Source organism: Ursus americanus, chromosome 33 (assembly GCF_024610735.1).
Source record: "Ursus americanus isolate L20-20 chromosome 33, mUrsAme1.1.p, whole genome shotgun sequence".
In the NCBI taxonomy this organism is placed as follows: Eukaryota; Metazoa; Chordata; class Mammalia; order Carnivora; family Ursidae; genus Ursus; species Ursus americanus.
Window position 1 is genome coordinate 15,986,233 of NC_142159.1, and position 21,610 is coordinate 16,007,842.

General features: G+C 53.7%; 1 protein-coding gene across 1 annotated transcript; it reads right to left on the bottom strand.

The window, feature by feature from the left end:
• Positions 1 to 18,540: 18,540 nt before the first annotated feature.
• FAM43B (family with sequence similarity 43 member B) lies at positions 18,541 to 21,144 on the bottom strand. Its single transcript, XM_045782550.2, has one exon. The coding sequence runs from the start codon at positions 20,581 to 20,583 to the stop codon at positions 19,609 to 19,611; it is 975 nt and encodes a 324-aa protein (XP_045638506.1). The 5' UTR covers positions 20,584 to 21,144; the 3' UTR covers positions 18,541 to 19,608.
• Between the last annotated feature and the right edge of the window lie 466 nt (positions 21,145 to 21,610).

Below are 21,610 nucleotides of genomic sequence, written 5' to 3' on the forward strand. Positions count from 1 at the left end.
GTGCCAATTGTCCCTCCTTCCTCTGCCATTTTGGATAGCGTGGTTTGTTGGTGGTAAACTTTACCGTGAAGTCATAGATTACAGGATATCAAGATGGGATCGTGGCTAGAGAAGAGGAGAACCTTACCCAGGCTCCCTGGGGTGGGAGCTGGATGTGGTTACCGCTGGCCTTACAATTTGTTTTTCTGAGGAAAGAATAAAGATGTTCTCATTTGATTGAGACACATTCGCATTAGGTTGGCTGGCGACCTGTTGTGGCTGTTTTGTGGAAGATTAAGAGTGGAAGGTAGGGTGGATGTGGATGTTGAGGAACTAAGGAGTGCACCGTGGCCAACCCTACTCAGCATCCCTCCAAAGCTCCTTCCATCGCGGCTTCTGCTAGGAGCCTGGAATGCTAGCGAGGACATTTCCAGGCTCTCTTGCAGCTAGGATTTCCATAGATGGCTTGGCTTCTGCCAGGGAGACGCCCACCCTCCAGAAATGGAAAGTAGAGCCCTGGGAGGAGGTGGCCACAGGGCTTTTCTGGATGGACTGTTGGAGGTGTTTTGGTTCCTTTGCGGCAGCTGTGGTGGAAGCCTTATGCCAGGATGGTCCTTACCTCCCCAGTGCAGAGCGAGAGTGTCAGCCGCTTCCTGCGCAGAGGTTTTCCTGACCGTAACCGGCCACGAGGTTCTAGTTTTGCAGTGAGATGCGGGGGATTATTCCTGAAATAGAGTCTGTTTCTCAGTCCTTCAAACGAGTCTGAAGCCAACCTAATCCCCTTAGTCCATCCCCTCTTTCTTTTAATTGAGATGGAATTGACATACCACCGATCTAGTTTCAGGTGCACAGCGTAACGACTTGACATTTGTATATATTGTGAAACGATCATCGCAAATCTTAACATCCATCACCATTCATAGTGACACACTTTTTTTTTCTTGTGAGAACTTTTAAATCTACTGTCTTAGCAACTTTCAAATACGCAATACAGTATTAACGATAGTCACCATGCTGTATATTACACCCCCGGGACTTATTTATTTTGTAACTGGAAGTTTGTGCCTTTGATCCCCCTCACCCATTTTACCCACCCCCAGCCCTCGCCTCTAGCAACCACCAATCTGTTCTCCATCTATGAGCTCATTTCCCCCCCTTATTTTTAGATTTCACATATAAATGAGATCACACAGTATTGTTTTTCTTTGTCTGACTTACTTCACTTAGCATAATGCCCTCAAGATACCTCTACACTGTTACAGATGGCAAGAGTCTTCTTTTTTATGGCATGTTCATATCTCATTTTCTTTATCCCTTCGTCCATCGATGGACACTTAGTTTGCTCCATATTTGACTGCTATAAATAATGCTGCAGTGAACATGGGGTGCGGATATCTTTTTGATTTTGTGTTTTTGTTTTCTCCCCTCCCCACCTTTTCTGACTTTTACTAAATCCATATTTTTTTTCTATCAGTTTGAAGATTATTCATTTTCTTTTTCTTTTTAGTGGTTATCCATAATTAGTATGACGCATACTTATGCTAATTTCCCCTGTCAATTTCTAAGGCTTATCAGTATTTGTATTTTCCTTTTTTTTTTTTTTTAAGATTTTTATTTATTTATTTGACAGAGACAGAGACAGCCAGCGAGAGAGGGAACACAAGCAGGGGGAGTGGGAGAGGAAGAAGCAGGCTCATAGCAGAAGAGCCTGATGTGGGGCTCGATCCCATAATGCCGGGATCACGCCCTGAGCCGAAGCCAGACGCTTAACCGCTGTGCCACCCAGGCGCCCCTGTATTTTCCGTCTGAACAAGACAACACCTTAGCACGTTCTCACTTCCTTCTGTCCATCACCAATCCACGGCCAAGTTGGTTTTCTAGGGCACTCCCAGGGCAGGGTTTGAGGGAGGGAGACAGTGGACTTTGTTAGTTTGTGATAAGCCTCAGGAACTAGAAGTCTATCATTCCTAACATGGGTTTTTAACTTTTTAAGAAAATTGTACTGAAGAACAATACATTCCCCAAATTTTCATATAAGAATGTTAATACATAGGAGAGTGCCAATGATATTTTTTTTTCGGAGAGAGAGCATGCAGGCAGGGGGGTGGGGAAGGGCAGAGAGAGAGAGAGAGAAAGAATCTGAAGCAGGTTCCATGCCCAGCGCAGAGCCCGACGTGGGGCTCGATCTCACGACCCTGAGATCGTGACCTGAGCAGAAATCAAGAGTTGGATGCTCAACCGACTGAGCCACCCAGGTGCCCCAGTGATTTTTTTTTTATGATTTTATTTATTTATTTGTCTAGAGAGAGAGAGTGGGCAAGCACAAGCAGAGGGAGAAGCAGGCAGAGGGAGAAGCAGACTCTCCGCTGAGCAGAGAGCCAGATGCGGATCTCCAGGACCCTGGGATCATGACCTGAGCCGAAGGAAGACACTAACCGACTGAGCCACCCAGGTGTCCCAATCCCAGTGATTTTTTAATGACAGAGTTAACTTGTTTTTCTGTAGACCCAGGAATCAAATTTCTACTGCCTTCTCTGTGTATACATTCGATAATTCAACACATATTTATTGAGTAAATACTATGTGCCAAGCACTGTCCCATGTTCTTGGGACGCATCAGTGAACAAAGCAAAGACCCTTGCTCTTGCGGAGTGTACTTTTTTTTTTTTTTAAGATTTTATTTATTTATTTGACAGAGATAGAGACAGCCAGCGAGAGAGGGAACACAAGCAGGGGGAGCGGGAGAGGAAGAAGCAGGCTCATAGTGGAGGAGCCTGATGTGGGGCTCGATCCCGTAACGCCAGGATCACGCCCTGAGCCAAAGGCAGGCGCTTAACTGCTGTGCCACCCAGGCGCCCCCGGAGTGTACTTTCTAACTGGGGAGGAAGGTAATAAAAATGAGCATAATAAATGTGTATATTGTAAGTATGGGAGAAGGCAGTAAGTCTTATGGGAAAAAAGAACATGTAGAACAGGGTCAGGGGGAGGAGGAGGGAGAAGCAGGTCGCGGCATGGCATCTGGTGGTTACGGTCGGCCTCACGGAGAAGCAAAGGCTTGCAACAGGTGAAGGAGTGAACACATACCTCACAGATATTTTCTGGGAAGGGAGTCCCCAGCAGAGGGAACAGCTGCTGCAGGGGCCCTAGAGCCTGGAGCGAGTCTGCTGCATTTTCACTGCTTTTAAATATGTCATTGGTAAGCACCCTTTTTTCCCCTTGAATTTCTCAAATTTCTGCCTATGTGTAATGATACTATATACCACCACTCCCCATTCTATCGTATAGTAGAGCACCCCTGCTCACCGTGCCCGATTAAACACCAGGCAAGTCTTGGCCATTATTACATGTTAAAGCGTGTCCGCAGCACCGCAGTGGGCTGGATATCGTCCATGAGCACTTGATATCCATTCTGACTCCTCTTCTGGTCTGCCTTCTATTCTAGGGGACTTTCTCAGGACCCCCTTACAGCCAGGGTCTGGATGCGATGTAGTTTCTGCCAATGAGCCTTGCTCACCTGTGATAGGGAAGCCCCACGTGGAACTGAGCGCTCTCCCTGAGATGCCAGCAGCTGGTGGGCCAGTTTTGACCAGACTCTACATTCCAGAGTCTAGTGGCCAGCATCCCAGGTGTGGGACAGCTGGGCAGCAGCAGCCGCCTGGAGGGTAGCAGTGACCTTGGCAGCTATTGTAGTATGACCTTGACCCCCTGACTCCCACTACTCCGCCCCGCCCCCCAGTGATTACAAATTGTAAGCGTCGGTTCTCTGTATTAAATTCCTTTCTGCTTGAAGTTCCTAGATAGATTTCCATTCCCTAACCCCCGAGTGAGGCGGTTTTACAACAGCTGGTGACCTTCTGTCTGCTGTGCATTTTGCGACTCGTGGTACATCTTGAACACTCCTGACCCTCTTCTCTAGGAGTGTGAGTACCTTTTAGATAATGAACTTGTTTTCAAAACAAAATGTGCTTATCATACATACCTCTTTTAAATTTCGGAATCAGAACAGGTAGAGCATTTTCAGATACTGCAGGTAAACTGTTCACAAATGGTTACCTTCGTACCTACTTACCTGTGAGAGTAAGGATTTCCTAGATACTGCCCATTCACACGAAACATCAGAGTCTAATGAATACTAAAGCTGCTGTAAGACTGAAAGATCAGCCAAGACCTCCAAGTCAAGAATTTAAAAATATTACAAGGGCTCCTGGGTCTCAGTGATTGACTTAAGATTAGGTAAATGTATACGTCTGAACCAAAAAAGACACACGCACTAATTAATAAAGTACCGATCTTTTCTGTTCAAATAAACTTACGAGTTTATTTGAAAAAAGGGGCCACTGCTAGACCAGTGGACCGGCTGTATGAACTTGATCGTGACTTAGCGTCTCTCTGAGCCTCATTTCCCTTATCTCTAAAGTGGGGGTAACAATGGCACCTCTGGCGGGTTTGTTCTGAGGATCACATGAGAGAATGCAGGCGGGGCCCCTAGCATGAGGCCTGACACATAGTGAGCGTTCACTACCTGAAGCTATTGTTGTTATTGATGCTAATGCTATCGTTATTATAAACATTGGGACTTTGGGGACCTTCTCAGCTGAGCCTAGAGAAGGGAAACGGAAGTCTAGCAGGACAGCGGACAGCCCCTCAGAGCCCTTGAGCAAGCTTTTCCCTCTTCCTGGAATGGCCTTCCCTGCTTAACTCACTGGCTGGGCCACTGTTTCCCTGAGTAACTATCCTTCCTAGCCCAGGGCCCATGCACAATAGCCCCCATGCTCCAAACATCCCAGGGAAGCTCCCAGGCCAGTTCTTTCCCTTCTCCGAGCCTCAGGGACAGAGTAGGGGGAGGGACAACTTCTGGAACTCTCTGCAGAGTGACCTACTCAGGGTAGCATGAAGTGCTGGTAGATTAATTTTTGACATGGCCCAGGGTCCAAAGGCCTGAGTTCCCACCTCTGAGGCCATGAATCCCTTTCCAGGGTTCCAGGGATCCCTGGGTAGGGTAGAGGCTGGCCTGGGGGGAGGCAGCAGGGGAACTTGTGAAGACGCTCCCTCTGTGCTTACCCTCCATGTACCTCTGACCAAGGTGAGCTGGGATGTGTCTCGGCAGTGCTCCCTCCTCTCATGGGTCCGGGCTGCAAGGAGGGGTAGGAGGATTCTCTCTGTCTGGGAAGGGGGCAGCAAGAAACTCCCCCACCAGAGGAAATGATATTACAGCTGGATCTTGAAGGATGAGATGCTCACCAGTAAGTTAAGCAGGGAAGGGGATTCCAAGAAGAGGGAACAGCTTGCACAGTGGCTCAGAGGTGCTGTCCACTGTTCTGTTACTTCCGTTTCCCTATAGAGATTAATGGTAAAATCTTCAAAGTGCCAAGGGTATGTGGGTTTGTCCTGGAGCCCACAAAGGAGGATGCTGGGGAGAGCATTCTAGGCCATGGCTAGTCCCAGGGAAAAGAGAGGCCAAATGACGGACTGGATGGGGCAGCTGTGGAAGGAGGGCCGCCACATGCCTAAGCAGGGTGCTGTGACACACCCGCCATTCTCACAGCCACCCTGCAAGGGAGATGTGCTGCCCATTGCATAGCGAAGGAGATCGAGGCTCTGAGAGGTGAAATCCCTTGCACAGGATCCCTCAGCAAGCGAGAGAGGGACCCATGATCTTTATGACCCTAGATGCCACTGAGGAGGAGAACACGTAACAACAACAACAACTAAAAGGCAGCTGTCTTTTCCTCCCGCGTGTGAGCAGCTCAGTTGCGGCTCTACCACTCCGGTGGCAAGCTCTGGTTCTTTAAAGAGAGGAGCCTCCTGCTTTCCCTGGGGTGGGGCTCTGGTGGGCGGGTTGGGGGCAGAGGAAGACCCTTTCAGTAGCCAGCTCTGGGGTCAGGCGTGCGGGCCAGGCCTTTGCAGGGCTCAGGACACCTTGTGCCCACCTCCCTCCAGCCTCAACGCTGAGGGGGACCCCAGGGGAAGCCAGTAAATGGGAGAGGGGTGATGAGAGAATCCCTGAGTGGGAGCCCATAGTGGAACAGGAATGGGGCGCTGGGATGGTCCCATCCTGCCAGCGAAGATTCAAATGGGGGAGTTTAATATGGTCCAAGTTTCACCTACAGTGAGGCCCATCCACAGATAAAAATCTCCCTTGGAGTGGGGTTTGAAGAGGGAGAAGAAGGGGGTTTGGTGACTGCTAATTAAAGGACCGAGACCCATACACAGTAGGGCCTGCCCTGCCCCCTCCTGACCTCATTTAAAGTGAAAGGCCTCTTCCCTTTTCTCCTACCCACTCCCACCCACCTCAGCTGTCCCTTGTCACTTCTCTCCTTATTGGTCTTTTTAAAACACATTCCATCTATAGAGAGTGGGTGTGCTGCCCCTGGACCTGGAACTGTGCAGGGAGGGAGGCAGTGAGCTGCTCCTTTTCCCAGGTGTTAGCTTTGAGGGTTGGGCAGACCGGCAGGGACAGGGATCCTACCCCCTGATCCCTGTCCCCCTTCCAGTCTTCTTCCCTCCTGGCTCCATGTCCAGCTTCTTTAATGTCCCTCATAGGCTGTTGCTCCCAAACCATTACCGTCCTGGTCATCCTTCTCCAGAACCCACTCTCTATCTATTTCAGGTGCCAAACTCCTTGCTGCCTCAGGGCCTTTGCACCTGCTGTTCCTGGAGGCTGAGCTGCTCCTCCCTGAGATGCACTGTCCTTTGGGGCTTGACTCAAATGTCAGCTCCTCAGGAGGCCTCTGACCACTGAGGCCAGGTCAGGGCCCCTCGTGAGCTGCTTCTCCAAGCACCTGAGTATTTCTCCGTTAAGGCCAAATCACTACTCTAGTTAAATAGGAGGGGGGTAACAAGGCATCAGGGTTAGTCTCCTCAGAGGCACCTCGAATTTTGTAAATATGAGCTGGGTCTGCCACAGAGATTAGCCCAGGGGCCCCACTTTGGGTAGAGGGATTGAGAAGACCTCTCACGAGGTGGCTTGTAAGCTGAGGCAGAAGGAAGGGACTGTCCTGTTCCCCACTATTCCCCAGGGCTCAGTGCCTGCCCTTTCTGGTGCTTCATAAGCCCTGTGCTGGGGGAGTGAGAGGCTGACAGAAGGCTCTGCCACCTCCCTCCCTGCCAGACATCCCCAGGTTTAGTGCTCTCAACAAAACTCTCTCCCAATCTGTTTCTCACTTCTCTCTTTAATGCTGGAGTCACCCTGGCTGAGATCACCAGCGACCTCCATCTTGCCAAATCCATTAGTCAGTTTGCTGAGGTCATCGTCCTTGACCTTCCAGTGTTGTTCGATGCGTTGACACCCTCTTTCTTGTTCACTTTCTTTACTTGGCTTCCAGGACGCCCTGCTCCCAGTTTCCTCCTGCCCTTCTGTGCCTGCAGCCTGGGGTCCTTCCTTCTCTGCTCAGCTGCCAAGCACAGGGTGGGGGTCGGGGGTGCCTCTTTGCCTCTGTCTACGGCCACTCCTCTCCTCTCCTGGGGGACTCCATCCAGAAGTATGGCTTGGAATGTCATTTAGAATCATGGCCCCCAGACTTCACAGACCTCCATCCTGGAGGCAGTCTTGCCTACCCAGTTGTCTCCTCGGCCTCTTAGCTTCTTGACTGAGATGTCTGTTAGCATCTGAATCCAAGGTGGTCTGAACCATAACTGCTTCTCCCCTCTCCCAGCCTCTGACTTGCCCACTCCCGCCCCATCTGTGCCTCCATTAAAGGCGTGGCCGGCCACCCAATTCCTCCAGCCATGAACCTGGCAGTGATTCCCGATGCCTCTCTCCCTCTCATCCCCACACTCACTCCAGCACCACGCCCAGACTCTTCCTTTAAACTAGGTTTGAGTCCAGCTGCTTCTCCTCATCTTCACTGCTCCAGTCTTCGTCCAAGGTACCACTGGTCCCCACTTGCATCTCTAACTGGTTCTCCTGCATCTTCTGTGTCTCCCTCTCCCAATTCCATCCCATAAAAAGTGGCCTGAGTGAGCTTTCAAAGATGCAAGCCTTCCAGAAGCTTCCACTGCTCAGAAGAGAACCCAGAGTCTTCATCATGGCCTATGTGGCTCTGCCCATCCCTCTGGTCTCAGGCCCCGCCAGTCTTCCATCAGCTGCCAGCCTCATCGAGCACACCAAAGTTCTCATCATAAGATCTTGGCACGGGCTCTTCTCTCTTCCTGGACGTCCCTTCCCTGGGGTCCTCACATGGCCCCCGCTCCACGAGCCTTTTCCCGACCACATTTCCCCATCACTCTCTACTGTTACCCCACCCATGTTCCTTCAGACTCTGACTGCTGTCTGACAGCATTGGTTATGGGTGTGCTGGCCTGCCTATAGACAGAGGGTTGTCTGTCTTGGTCCCGGCTGTGTCCTGGGCACCTAGACCAGTGTCTGGCACACAGTGCAAGTTCAAAACACAGACATGGAAGGCAGGGAAAAATCCCCCAAAGTACAGTTCAGGGCAAACTCTGAGGCCCCAGAAAACACTCAAGAGTCCATGACAGAGTTGCCAATCTTGGTTACTTAACCTGAAATAACTCTCTGTTGGGGCCACCCAGTCTCGCCTGAAATTTCTTTTTCTTTCCTTGTTCAAGAGTCGTCAGGCTAGGGGCGCCTGGGTGGCACAGCGGTTAAGCGCCTGCCTTCGGCTCAGGGCGTGATCCTGGCATTCTGGGATCGAGCCCCACATCAGGCTCCTGTGCTATGAGCCTGCTTCTTCCTCTCCCACTCCCCCTGCTTGTGTTCCCTCTTTCGCTGGCTGTCTCTATCTCTGTCAAATAAATAAATAAAATCTTTAAAAAAAAAAAAAAGAGTCGTCAGGCTAAAGTCCGCCCAAGTAGCCCTTAACCTTCCAGTCTGTGGCCACCGCAGGCGGATTTGAGTGATCTCACAGAATTCTCCAGAATTAGTTTGCTCTACACTTGGGTAACTAAAGAGGCCAACATGGAGGGTTCCTGAAACTAAGAAACTTGGCTCCAAATGACATGGTATTAATAATAATTACATCCTATTGAGTGATTATTTTGTGCCAAACAAGATTTTAAATGCTTCCTGTGCATTTTCTCCTTGATTCCTCAGAAACCCGCCTTGAGGTTGTTGTATCTGCAAAACAATCCCCCTCAACCCTCACCGGTTTAGAAGAATAACCATTTTATTTGCTCACCGTTCTGTAGACCAGCCAATGCGGACTGGTCTCAGCTGGCAGGTCTTTGGATGGTCTTGCCTGGGGTCACTTGTGTGCAATCACGTCGAGGCACACCTGGGGCTAAATGGCTGAAGATGGGCTTACTCGCATGTCTGGGGGTGGGCACCGACTGTGGACGGGGCCACGTGCGGCCCCCCCGCCCCGCCCCCGCAGGTCAGCCCTGGATTCTTCCACAGGATGGCAGAGTTCCAAGACAGCAAAGCCCCATCGTGCAGTTTTCACGCCTTTGCTTGAGTCACGTCTGCTAAGTCCCATTACCAAAGGAAGTCACGTGGCCAAGCTCAGAGTGAACGTGAGAGGGGGCCACATGAGGGAGTGGGTATGGGGAGAGGGAATTCTGGAGAGGTTGTTATGGAGCAATCTGCCACAGAGGCTAGTATGTTATTACCCGTGCTTTACAGGTGGGGAAACTGAGGATCAGAAAGGGTAAGAAACACGCTCTGGGCCACTCGGCTGCTGAGGGCAGAGTGAAACTAAGCTCTTGGCTCAGAAGCCTCAGGAGCCCCACTGCCTTGTAAGCAACTAAGTCCCCACCTTGTGAAACGACAAGATGGCAGGGTTGTCTTTTCCAGGCTCCCAGTTGCCCTTTTATTACAGTCAGCCAAAATTATAGCCGCTTAAGTCACTTAACCTCTGCTCCTCAGCCTGCCTGTCTGTAAAATGGGTCTAGTAACAGTGTTCTCTTTTTTTTATTATTTGGTTTATCATTTGATGACTAGTAGATTGGAGAGAATGGAAACCCCTTGGGGCCTGGTATTTTCATCTGCTTTGTTCTCTGCTGCATTCCCAGTGCCTTAAACAGTGCCTGGAATAAAGTAGGTTCTCAATAAATATTAGATGAATGAATAAGCAAATGGATGGATGAATGGAGGATGTGGAGTAGGACGGGGAAGAGACAGTAAAGGAAGAGAGCTGTGGCTTTGAGAAGTCTTTCAAAAAGATCTAAAAGCCCCTGGCTTCTCTTCTCTGCCTCAAATGGTTTGCAAAACCCCTCCCTGGTCTTCAGACCCCGTGGTGAACCTCCTTATCCCTCATGCGAAGTCTGATGGGGCGGGGGCGGGGGGTGTTGAGTCTCTTCAGGGACTCTGCCCTCCCTTCCCCCCCCCCCGTTTTCAGGGAGTCTGACCCCTTCCACCTGGGGCTGTGCTGCCTGTTAGCCCCCCTCCCCCCACCGTGCCCTCTCCACACAGCTGGCAGATGTGGAGAGGAAAAACAAGGCTGTGTTCAGGGTAGGTTTTTGTGGGAGGGGCCTGAAAGAGATCACAAGCTATTGGCTAGAACTCAGTCACATGGCCACACCTGGCAGCATGCCAGGCTGGGAAATGTGTAGCTATGGTTCTGGAACAAGAGGTGGTGGGTTTGGTACCGCCTAACCAGTCTCTGCCACCATGGCTGTTGCTAGCCCAGAAATTTGATAACCTTGGAATCTTCCGTCCCAAGGCATCAGGGGAGGGAGGAGGTACCCACTTTCCTTAAGCCACTCTACTTCCCCCCATATGTGCATTACCTTTTAACAGAACTTATTCATTTATTATTATTCTTGTTGATTGTTGGCCTCTCCTCACTAGGATGTGGGCACGAAGATCTTTGTATGTTTTGTTCGCTGTCTCCTCAGCACCTAGGACAGTGCCTGGCATGCAGTAGGCACTCTGCATTTATCAAAAGTTGAATGGATGCAGGGTATGGATCCCTGGTCTGCAGCCCAGTCCTTGGAGTGTAGGAAGCCCTAGATAGGTGGTCAGTATCTCCTCTATCTGCTGGGAAACCCACAGGGAGGTCAGGATTCCAAATGGGGGTCAGGTAGTGACCTTGGACAAATGCCCCTTCTCCTCCGTAAATCAGGGGATTGGACTGCAAGTTCTAGGGGCCCTTCCAGCTGAGATATCCTAGCACCAGCAAATCTTGTCAACTCTTCTTGATCCTATTTATTTTCAGCCCACATGTGGATATGCTCAGCATACCTCTGCTCCTTCTTCCTAGACCTCACCCCCGGGAAGGGGCTCCTCCAGCTCCGTGGTGCTGGGATGTCTCAGCTGAAAGGGCTCTTAGAACTTGTGGTCCAGTTCCTGGAGGTGTGGTCTGGAGATCTGCATACAGCAGGCTTTTATTAGGTGCTTTTAAAAACACGAGCCGGGGCACCTGGGTGGCACAGTGGTTAAGCATCTGCCTTTGGCTCAGGGTGTGATCCCGGTGTTGTGGGATCGAGCCCCACATCAGGCTCCTCCGCTATGAGCCTGCTTCTTCCTCTCCCACTTCCCCTGCCTGTGTTCCCTCTCTCGCTGGCTGTCTCTATCTCTGTCGAATAAATAAAATCTTTAAAAAATAATAATAAAAAATAAAAAAATAAAAAATAAAATAAAAACACGAGCCGACCTGAACACACATTAACAGAAGATGGTGGATTACGCTATGTTGCTATTGAAAGAGGAGTTAGACTCAGGTCCAGGGAACTGGAGGGGAGCGCATGATGTCAGTGAGAATAAAGCTCGTTGCAGAATGTGTTTGAGAATGGCTCCATTTTTGTGCAACCAAATGGCAAAATCTCTATATGTGTGTATATGGGTTTATTTATGTTCACAAGTAAGGAAAACAGTGGGAGAGAGGAACCCCTGGTCTGGACCATTAGTTACCTAGCAGGGTGTGTATGCTGAGGGCATGGGGATCAAGGACTAGGAAGGGGTTGGGGGGAGAGTATTAATTTTTTCTTACATCTTTGTCATTTTACTAGCTTCAAATAAAAACGTGGTACTTTTGTAATCTTAGAAAAATAATTCATCTCTAAGGAGTCAGACCACTAGGGGACACATCCTTGCAGACGCCTACTGCCACTGCCACTGACGACATGCGCTGCTCCATGGGCAATGTTTGCCCTCGGAAGTCATCCCCTGTGCGCTTCCCCTAAGGATAGCGGGAGACTTCCTGGAGCCCATCCTGCCATCTGCACCTGTGTATCAGTGGAATTTGGCAGAAGGGTTGATATGATGCAAGTCTCCTGTCCCTTGGAGACTGAGTGAGCAGGAAGTGTCCACTTTGATCTTATTGGAATGTCCCTCTCCCCTGCCTGCATCCACGCCCCAATGGATCAGATCTGAGGCTGGCTTTGGTGGCCGGAGTTGCACTGGAGCTGTCCGGGGCCTGTGGGTAGGAGATCACAGATAGAGTCACACTCCTCCCCATTCCTGCTTTGAAGCTTCAGAGGTAGCTCCGGCTGCAAGGGTCTTCGGGGGTCCCCTCTGACTGCAGACAGGGGCGCACCCCCCAGCCCCCAAGTCCACCCTGGGGAGTGGTGTGTGTGCACACGCGGAGGTAGAGAGCTTATCTTTGGAGCTCCACAAGCTGTTTCCTGGCCATGTGGCTCTCCCCTTCAGGAAATCCCTGCAGATGTCTATTTTAAACCTCCCTCCCTGTGCTCTGTGCTCATTTCCTTTGCTCCTTCCTCCAAATGGGAGCTCTTCAGCCTGGGTGTTAATGGAGCTGCCTCGCTCCAGCTTTCTTGGCTTGGAGCCAATAAGGAAGCACCCTGCGCCAGGCTCTTTTATAGAACCTGATGCTTTTCACAGCTCTCTGGCCTTCCATCCTATTTGGATGGCCCCTTAGAATAGCCCCCTGAGGCGGGAGCGGCTGGGAGTATCACCTCCATATGACAGAGAAAATGGACATCCGGAGCAGTGAAGTGACTTGCCCACATCCCAGAATGAATAAAAGGCAGCTCCAGGCTTCCACCTTCCGGATCAGCCTGCTCGGCCTCGGCTCCACTGTCAGAGGTGAACCTCCCCATGAAAGGTCCCCGAAGAGATTGGCTTAATAGGCCATATTCACATCTGATGTGCCCACTCCCCAATTGCAGTTGAGTGGACGAGGGTGGATTTGTGATCCGGGGGGACCGTCCGGAGGCTGAGCTGCTCCCATCTGCCTCATGCTCTAGCACTTGAATGAGGCCGGAGACTTTGGTTATACCGCAGAGACGTGCACAGTTGGGGTCAGAGCCATGTCCCAGTCAAAGGCATGGAGGCACGGGTGCCATGAACAGGGAAGGAAGCTGTGCCACAGAGAGGAGACTGGGAAGATGTGTGAGGGGCAGCCATGATGGACGTCCGGGTGGCCCCCAGAGAGTAAAAGGTCCTGGGGACTTTTGAGCCAGCTGGATGTCCCATAATCAGACCTGACCTGTGACAGACCCTGAAGCCTTTCAAGGAACCCCTTTTCCAGAGTGGGGGACCCGATGAGAACAGTGATGGCAGGGCCAGGGTGCTCTCAGATTCAAGCGACACAGAGCCCAACTCACACTGGCCTAAGTAAAAAGTACAACTTATTGGCTCGAGTAACTGAAAACACGAAAAGCAGAACTGGGCAGGTCTGGCGGGATCCAGGGTCTCACACAATGTCATGGGACTTGGTCTTGCTCTCTCTGTGTCCCCTCTGCTTTTCATGGCGCTGGGCTCTCCGGCTGTCTTTCCTCATGGCGTCAAGATGGCTGCCGGCAACGCAGATATACCCCCCACCTCTCAGCAACTCTGGCAGAAAGAGAGTCTCTCTTTCCCCAAGTTTCACAATAGCCCCAGAACTAAGTTCCACTGACTCTGATTGCTAAGGACCATCCCAAAAGCAGTCTCTGGAGCTGAGGAGATAGGCTATTCTGATTGGTCAGGCCCGGATCACATGTCCTCCCCTGGAGCGCCCCTCCCCCCATGTGTGAAGTCCCCTCCGCTAGAAAGAGCGCCAGGCACTGAGAGTGGGGGATGGTGGTTTCACCAGGAGCACCAGGGCAGTGGGTCCCAAGAAGAGAGTGTTAGTCAAGGTCAGCTATATGCCGCAGCAGCCCTGACATGTTTGTGGCTAATAAGAAAATTTTATTTTTTGCTCCCATTGGTGGTAGGGGTGGAGCTCCACTTCACGTGATCATTCAGGGAACCAGGCTGGTGGAGCGTCTGTCATCTTCAACACTGGGCTTCTAGGGACATGCTGGGTGATGACAACCAGCAGGCAGGCAGAAGAAAGCAAAGGTTATGTTTTGTGGTCCCCCCCCCCCAGGTGACATTCGTGAATTGTATGGGCTAGAACTCAGTCACATGACCACACCCCAGAGCAGAAGGAGAATGGGAGTTCAGTTGTGTTCCCAGGAAGATGAGGTAAGCCTACTCCACCGTAAAGGGAGAATGCTGGGCAGGCCAAACCAAGATCTGCCTGTTTTCCAGTCCCACCCAGCTCCTTTGACCCTTTGCCAAGGTGTCCCAGGACACAGCAGTACTTACTAGCCCGCCCTTCCCAGCTGAGGTCTCCCTTATGGTGCTTGGACTGCCAGCTTCCCCTTCAATCTCTTGCCTGCCCAGCTTTCTGTCCACTGCTAAGTCGAGGATGATGAAACTCAGTTATTCTGGGTCAGTCAACAAACCCATATGTGCCCCTGGACAGGCTGGCAGGCAGTGGAGCGGAGGGAGACAGAGGACCGTTCTGGCTCAGAGATTCACGACATCGGCATGTCAGTCCCCTCATCCTTTCCAGCTGTGTTCTCCTGGGGACCGCCTGGTCCTGAAGTCAGCAGCATCCTCCTCATCTCCATCTTTGTAGCTTTTGGCCAAGGACAAACAGGGATGGGGGGAGGGTAAGCTGAGCCAGCACTCACAAAGGAATGACCTCCCAGCTTTCCGAAGACCTTGGCTGGAAAGGCTACGAGTCTGCACCACTGCCTGCAGCAGCTAATCATTCACTTATCCACCCATTCATTCATTCATTCATTCATTCATTCATTCACCTCAGCATGCTTTGCTGTGTCCCTGCCATTGTGCCGGGTGCTAAGGCAAAAAAGAAAAGGATATTCAAAAAAAGCAGAAGATATTAGGTCTAATCTGGAGTGAAGGTGATCAGGCTTATGTTGGTTGCACAACGAGAGACAGAAATGAGACAGAAATGAGACTAGCTGTAGTTAAATCTCCTTCCATGATTTAGACATGATGGGACTTTAGGCGGAGAGCCACCCTGGGGTGTGAGCAAGTGACATGTTTAGTGTCTCAGAGACCAGACACCTGATCTCATCGCAGCACTGTCAGTTAGCAGTGTCAGCCAGAATGGTAATAATAAACAAAGCAGCAGCTACTGCTTACTGAGTTCATTGGGCACTATGATAAATAAATTACCCAAAGGCAGCACCTTCTCTCCTCCTCCTAACAACCATATAAGACCTAGACTCATCTACTGCTGTTTCTACAGATGGAAAACCAAGGCCTTGGAAACCTTCGGAAACCTGCCCAAAGTTATACAGCAGCTCTGGGGCGGGCGTTCATGTGTGTCTGATGCCCAAACCCGGGTTCGACCGCTTGTGTGTTAAATTAGAGACTGCAGCTGTCTGTATGGTCCCCCTGCTGGCCAGCCAGCATGCCTGGAGGGTGGCTGGTCACCATGAGGAACTGCCCTGTACTGTGCATGTCAGCCCTGTGCTGGGCACTAATCTAGTCCACAGAGCGAGAAGGTGCAGTCCTGAGGCTCTGGAGCGTGGAGCAGACCCTGGGAACGGTGGCTTTGGTTTCCCCCCGTGGCCTCATGTCAGGCTGCTGATTTTCTCCCCAAGAATAGCCATCCATCTGAATGGGGCGTCTGAGGATATAGTTCTCCTTCAGCATCTCCAGGCAGAAGCTTGGCAGGAGGAACGCTTCTCCACCCACTTGGTTTCCTATACCGTGATGGCTCTTCCATCTGGCTCATTCATGCACTCATTCAACAAATCAGTATTGAGCACTGACTCTTGCCTTGCCATGGTCAAGGTACCGAAGGGGGCGGGGAAGTAAAGGGATCTCTATGAGAGACACACATAAAAAGAGCAATCCCAGGGGTAATGTGACGAGGACCATGTCCTGCGCCAGCTTGAAAGTAGAGATCACCCCCAGATCTGGCGGGAGTGGAGGAGGGGTATGCATTAGGGAAAGCTTGGAGGAGGTGGGATTTGAGCTGGGCCTCGAAGAGAGGGTAGGATTTAAAAATGTGTAGCCAAAAAAGGACATTCCCTGTAGTGAGAACAGGCACCAGCCTGGAGGTGGGAGCACATGGCCATGTCTGGGGAACTGGGAACAGGACTCCGTACGGAAGAGGAGCAGTGGGAGTCAGGATTGTATTAATGGGCAGGCCAGCGACCTGACCCTGGGAGTTGTGGACTGTGGCACAAACCACGTTTGTCACAGCCTAGCCGCTGTGGAGGGGCATCAGGAGAGTGGGAAATAAGTCCCAAGAGGTCCCCGGAAGACACACCGTCCAGCGTTACTTCTCAGGCCTCGTCAGCCCAACGGACCTTGGATGCATGCAGCATCGGGACTGGAAGGGGAGCTCCAGTGATTTCAACTGAAAAAAAGGAAAATCGGGAGGATCCCCTTATTCAAAGGGAATCACAGAAACCCCAAAGAGAAAACAGATAAGCTGCTTCAGTTAAAGCAGGTTGGGGGGGCCTTCCCATCCCATCTCTATCACTTCCCACAGCAGCATCATGGGACCACCGGGGAGTCAGAGGAATGCAATTTGGAAACCACTGGTCCAACCCACCCAATTTTCATTTTACAGGTGAGGAACCTGTAGCGGGCAGGAGAGAGAATACAGGGGCACCAGACAGCGTGACCAATGGCTCAGGGCTTGTCTCCATCTCGTGCCTAAGATCAGGGAGAAAGCCAAGGTCAGTGCAGAGATGAAAGTGGGAGTGGTCCTCCTCGCTTGGTGGCAGTGATGCCTGCGGCCTGTGGCTGAGCAGCCCCAGCGATTCCCTTCTGTAGCCTGCTGGCAGTTGGTGCTATGCTGTGGCTTATGTCATCCTCAACCTACTGACGGACGGAAGTTGCCCTGGGTCCTTCTTCCACCCTACACATTGAAGGTAGGGCCAGGAAGACAACTTGTAACCACTGCTGCGGGGTGGGGGGGGGGGGGCGGCGTTGGGTGGTGATGAAGCTCTCTGAAGTCCTAATCTAAAGAGAAGGGCCCTGTGGGTAAACATTCTGCATATGTGCTGGGTGTTTTATTATTTACCAAAGCGTTTTGGGGTAGGATTCTATTTCATTCTTACAATTAGCCTATGAGGTCAATATAGTAAAGGTAAGGCTCAGAGAGGCTGAGTGAGTTGCCCAATGTCACACAGCTGGTTAGGAGGCAGAGTCCCCTCATTCTCGGTCTTCTAACCCCAGGTATAGAGAGTAGTGTGTGAAGGAGGGAAGGAAGGAGGAGGTGGCTGTGTGTCTGTGTGTGTCTGTTTTGGGAGGTTGCCAGAAACAAGTGGAGTAGGAGCTGAGGCTGGGAACGTGCCAGTGAATTATTATGCAGCAACTGCTCCTTTAATCAAGTGCATCTCACCTAAGACTGTAAGAGCCACAAGGGAGGGACCCCCGGACCTCCAGTGTCTAGCTCAGTGCCTGTTCCAAGACAGGCGCCAGCCAGGTAAGCATCTGCGCCATGAGTCTGATTACAGACGGTGCGCTTGCAACCTTGCTTCTGGGTGAGGTTGCCTCAAACACCAGCGGCTGCCTCGCCCGCAGCGCATCGTGGTCTCCCAGGTTTGACGTCTTCCCGCGTCCTCTTCTCCTTTTGTAAAGGAGGAGAAACGCCAACAAAACCACTGGCAATGCGTCAGAGGGGAGCCATGAATGTGCAGGGCGTCCTGGCTGGTGGGTCCTTGTCGTCCCTCTTCCCACAAGTGGAGTCACCTCCAGCCTCCCGCTTCGAAGCTCCCTGACCTGCCTGGGCTCTGCCAGGTGAAGTGGCAGCAGTACCCTCTGTTCCAGCAGCTCCAGGAACCAGAACAGTCCTGACTGCCGGCCACTGCAGAGGCCACTCGTCTGGGCTCCGGAGAAGTCTGGGATCAGTGCCCAGCTCAGCACAGGAATAAAGAAGATATCCAAGCGGAAGACTCACCCTGTCACAAAGGTCTGGGCAGATTTCTGTAGCTCCTCTGAAAGAGAAATGGGTTGCCCACCCCATCTCCTTTACAACCTGCCTCCTTCCTCATCCCTGGGGAGCCACCGTATACATACCACAGGCTTTGACATACACAGGGGACTTCTCAAAGAGGTGAGGCTGATGGGCAGTCCCCAGCCCCATGCCCCCTCCCTGCCAAATGCCCCAGAGACACTTGCCTCTAAGTGCCCAGGCAGACAGACATTCTGGGAGGCCGAGACAGACAGCTGACACTCCTCCAAGGCTTGGCACATGTGATGTCACACCTGCTACTGTCTCCTTCCCTGACATTAAGGGAAGAGCTTCCTGGCCACAGCCCCTCCCCGCCAATCCAGCTGGTTGGCTATAGCTGCTAAAGGGGGCCCTTTCCTAGGGTCTTCTCCTGTCCCTTACAGTTCTGATGGTGTTTTTGTCCCCAGCAGGCCTGGCATCAAACAAAACACAGGAGTGGAGACAGGGATGAAAAAGCACATCCACTTTATTTACAACGATCAGTTGGTGACACAAAGATCTTTGGGCTTTTTGTGGCCTTGCTGAGACACACCTGGGTAGGGGGCCACTCCTTCTGCTGGGTGAACACACTCCCCTTCCTCAGCCGGCTATGAGAACCCAACTGCTCTGACAAGCCTCGACTCAGGGGGCTTTCTGGGTAGTCAGTGTCCCCAAGCACCTGCCAAAGGTTCTCCTTACCTCCTCTGGAGACCCCATCTTGGTCCTAGTTGGAGGCACCTAGTGGGGAAGCCCACACAACTGTCTGCAGAGATGTGGGGTGGGTGGAGTCTTGTGGGGGTGCCAGGTGTCAGGGCACAGTCTTGGGCAGCTGCCTGGTGCAAAGGGCTGCTACCTGGTCTAACCTGTCGTTTGGGTTGGTAGGACCAGCCCAGTCTTCTTCAGAGGCAGAGCAGTGAAGTCCAGAAATCCTCCAAGGGGTGGAGAGGCCAGGCATAGGGCCTGGGAATTCTTCCTCGTGTGTATGGCAGTGGACTCACTTCCCACGTTGGACCTGGCCTCAGGTCTCCGGGGCCGCTGTTCTTCCTCTACAAGAATGCCTGCCCAGAACTGGTCCCAACCCAGGGAGGAAGGCTGGACTGGCTAAGGGCAGGACCACAGCTTCCACCCGGCCACGGTCCAAGGCCACCCTCCTGGATTTCTGGAAACTTCTTCCCCCTTCTTTGGAGAGGTTGTTTTGGGAGGGAGAGGGTGGTCTATGGGCGAAGACCTGTTGTAAAGCTTACGGGCAATTCCACGATGGAGGGCGCTCAGAAACTCCGGATGAGGGGGAGAGGTGAACCTTGAAAACTTCTGCTGCTCTCCTCCCCTTTGTCCTCCACTAATCAAGGGCATATCGGGCGTCAACCTGAGCCGGGATGAGACACGGGGCAGACAACAACAGAGACCACAGGGAGGCAAGGGCCGGGGGACCAGAGGGGAACCGAAGCGGGCAGGGCCAGGGTCGGAGGCTGGAAGTCAGGCCGGTCGGGGCTGGGGCCGCAAGTCCTGCCCCCCCCGCCCCACCCCCCGCGCGCTCTCAGCGCGCCTGGCCCGCCCGCTCCCTGGGGCCGGCCTTCCAGCGGCGGGGCTGCGGGGGAGGCGGCTGCGCCGGGGCGCCCCGCAGGCTGCACGTCCTCAGCTCCCGGGCCAGGCTGAGCACCTCGGGCCGCTCGCGCTCCTCCGCGTCTGCGTCCTCCTCCTCGTCCTCCTCCTGGATGCTGCTGAGGCGCGGCGCCCCGCGGCCGCGCTCGGCGGGCGGCGGCCGGTAGGCGCACTTGGCGTTGAGCAGCCGGCGCAGCGGGGCGCGGGGCACCGAGGCGGCGGCGCCCCCGGCGCGGAGGTGCTGCTGGCGCACGTGGCGCGCGTCGCTCTGGCGCTGCAGGCGCTTGAAGTCGCTGAAGGCCGCCAGCGCGGTCTGGCGGAGCAGGCGGGCCAGGGCGCGCGCCTTGTGCGCCCGCGCCAGCAGCACGGCGTGGCAGCGCAGCACCACGGCCTTGTGGCGCGCCTGGTGGCGGTAGACCCAGGCGAAGACGCGCGGGTGGCGCCCGTCCGCGGTGCAGTAGGTGATGCGCGGCAGTAGGTAGGCGTGCGCCGGCCGGCGTCCCCCCGAGCCCCCCGAACCCCCCGAGGTGCCGCGCTCGCACGGCTGCATGCGGATGCCGTGCGGCCCCAGCGTCAGCTTCATCTTGGTGCCCCCGCCCGGCCCGCAGCGCGCCCAGATCTTGCCCACGGCGTCGTCGGTGCAGCCGTCGCCCTTGGCGTGCAGGGTGACGGCGTTGCCCAGGTACCACACGGTGTAAGTAGGGTCCTCCTTGTTGAGCTCCACTTTCTGGCGCCGGCTGCGGAACACGCGGCCCAGGCGCTCCAGCGGCCAGTCGGGCAGCAGGTCCGGGCAGGAGCGCAGGAAGCTGGAGAGTAGCGACGTGTAGGCGAGTCCCGGACTCAGGCTCTTCGCCTTGCACTTGGCCTCGTCCTCCACCAGCACGAATTTGTTGCGTCTCCAGGGCAGCATCGCGGCGGCGGCTAAAGGGGCTGGGGGCACCGGGAGCTCACGGGCGTCCTGCCCGGCGGCCGGGGGAGGGGAGGGCGAGCAGAAGCCCGCGGCCCCGGGGTCGCGAGCAGCTGGGAGGCGCCGGAGCCAGTCGGTGCCCGGAGATGCCCGGTGCCCGGCCGGGCTGGCAGCCGAGATGCCCGGGCGGCGGCCGAGCGTCCGGGAACAGCTTCCCCTGGGAGTAGTTCCCGCCGTCCGGGAAGCGAGGAGGGGAGGGGGCTGCGCGTGGTGGAGGCCCCCCCAGGCCCGAACAGGGGAGATCCCGCAGTCCCCGCCGCCCAAATTGCGGCGGCAGGGAGGTCGCCGGAGCTGGGGCTGGCGGCTGGCCGCTCGGAGGGGTAGACCGAGAGCGCGATTGCGGTGGGGACTCCTTCAGGCGTCGCGGCTCCACCTCCCCGGGCTGCCTACATCACCGGGCGGGACCGCTAGCTCTCTTGTCCCCTCCCCTCGCCCTCCTATCTCTCCTCCCCCGCGCCGGCTCGCGCTGCTCTTCGCCCGGGACCCGGCACAGGCGCGGTGGAACGGGTTTAATCATTCTTATTGGAGGGGTGGGGCTGGAGGGGCAGTTAAGGAGTAGGAATCTTTTGGAATGTACCGGAGGGCTTTGCTAAATGAGCATTCTTCTGACCTCCCTGGTGGTCTCCACGTTCCCCTTGGCGCATTCGGGATCCCCCTCCTCTCTCCAGGTTTCCTGCTGCCCGTCAGTCACTGCGTGTCCCTACCCCCATCTCTGAGAGTGCTTTTGGGTGGGTTCCTGATGGGGCTGGCCTGGCGCACTTTGCCTCCTGTCTGCACAGCAGAAAGCCAGCTGAGGTGGCCGAGCCGTGCAGTGGAAAAGTACTGTCGCTTGGTGAAGCTTTCTCCTCGGTTCTTCCAAGGTCATGGGCCAGGCCGCTGCTCCTGAGCTGGGAGACTGCTCCTGCGCCTGGTAGAGCCCCTCGCCTGGCCCGAAGCACGGAGGGTACTTTTTGAGGGTGGGGGGAACGAT

Bases quoted from the DNA above. Each gene is read 5' to 3' on its own strand.
- FAM43B (XM_045782550.2), bottom strand. From the start codon at position 20,583: ATGCTGCCCTGGAGACGCAACAAATTCGTGCTGGTGGAGGACGAGGCC.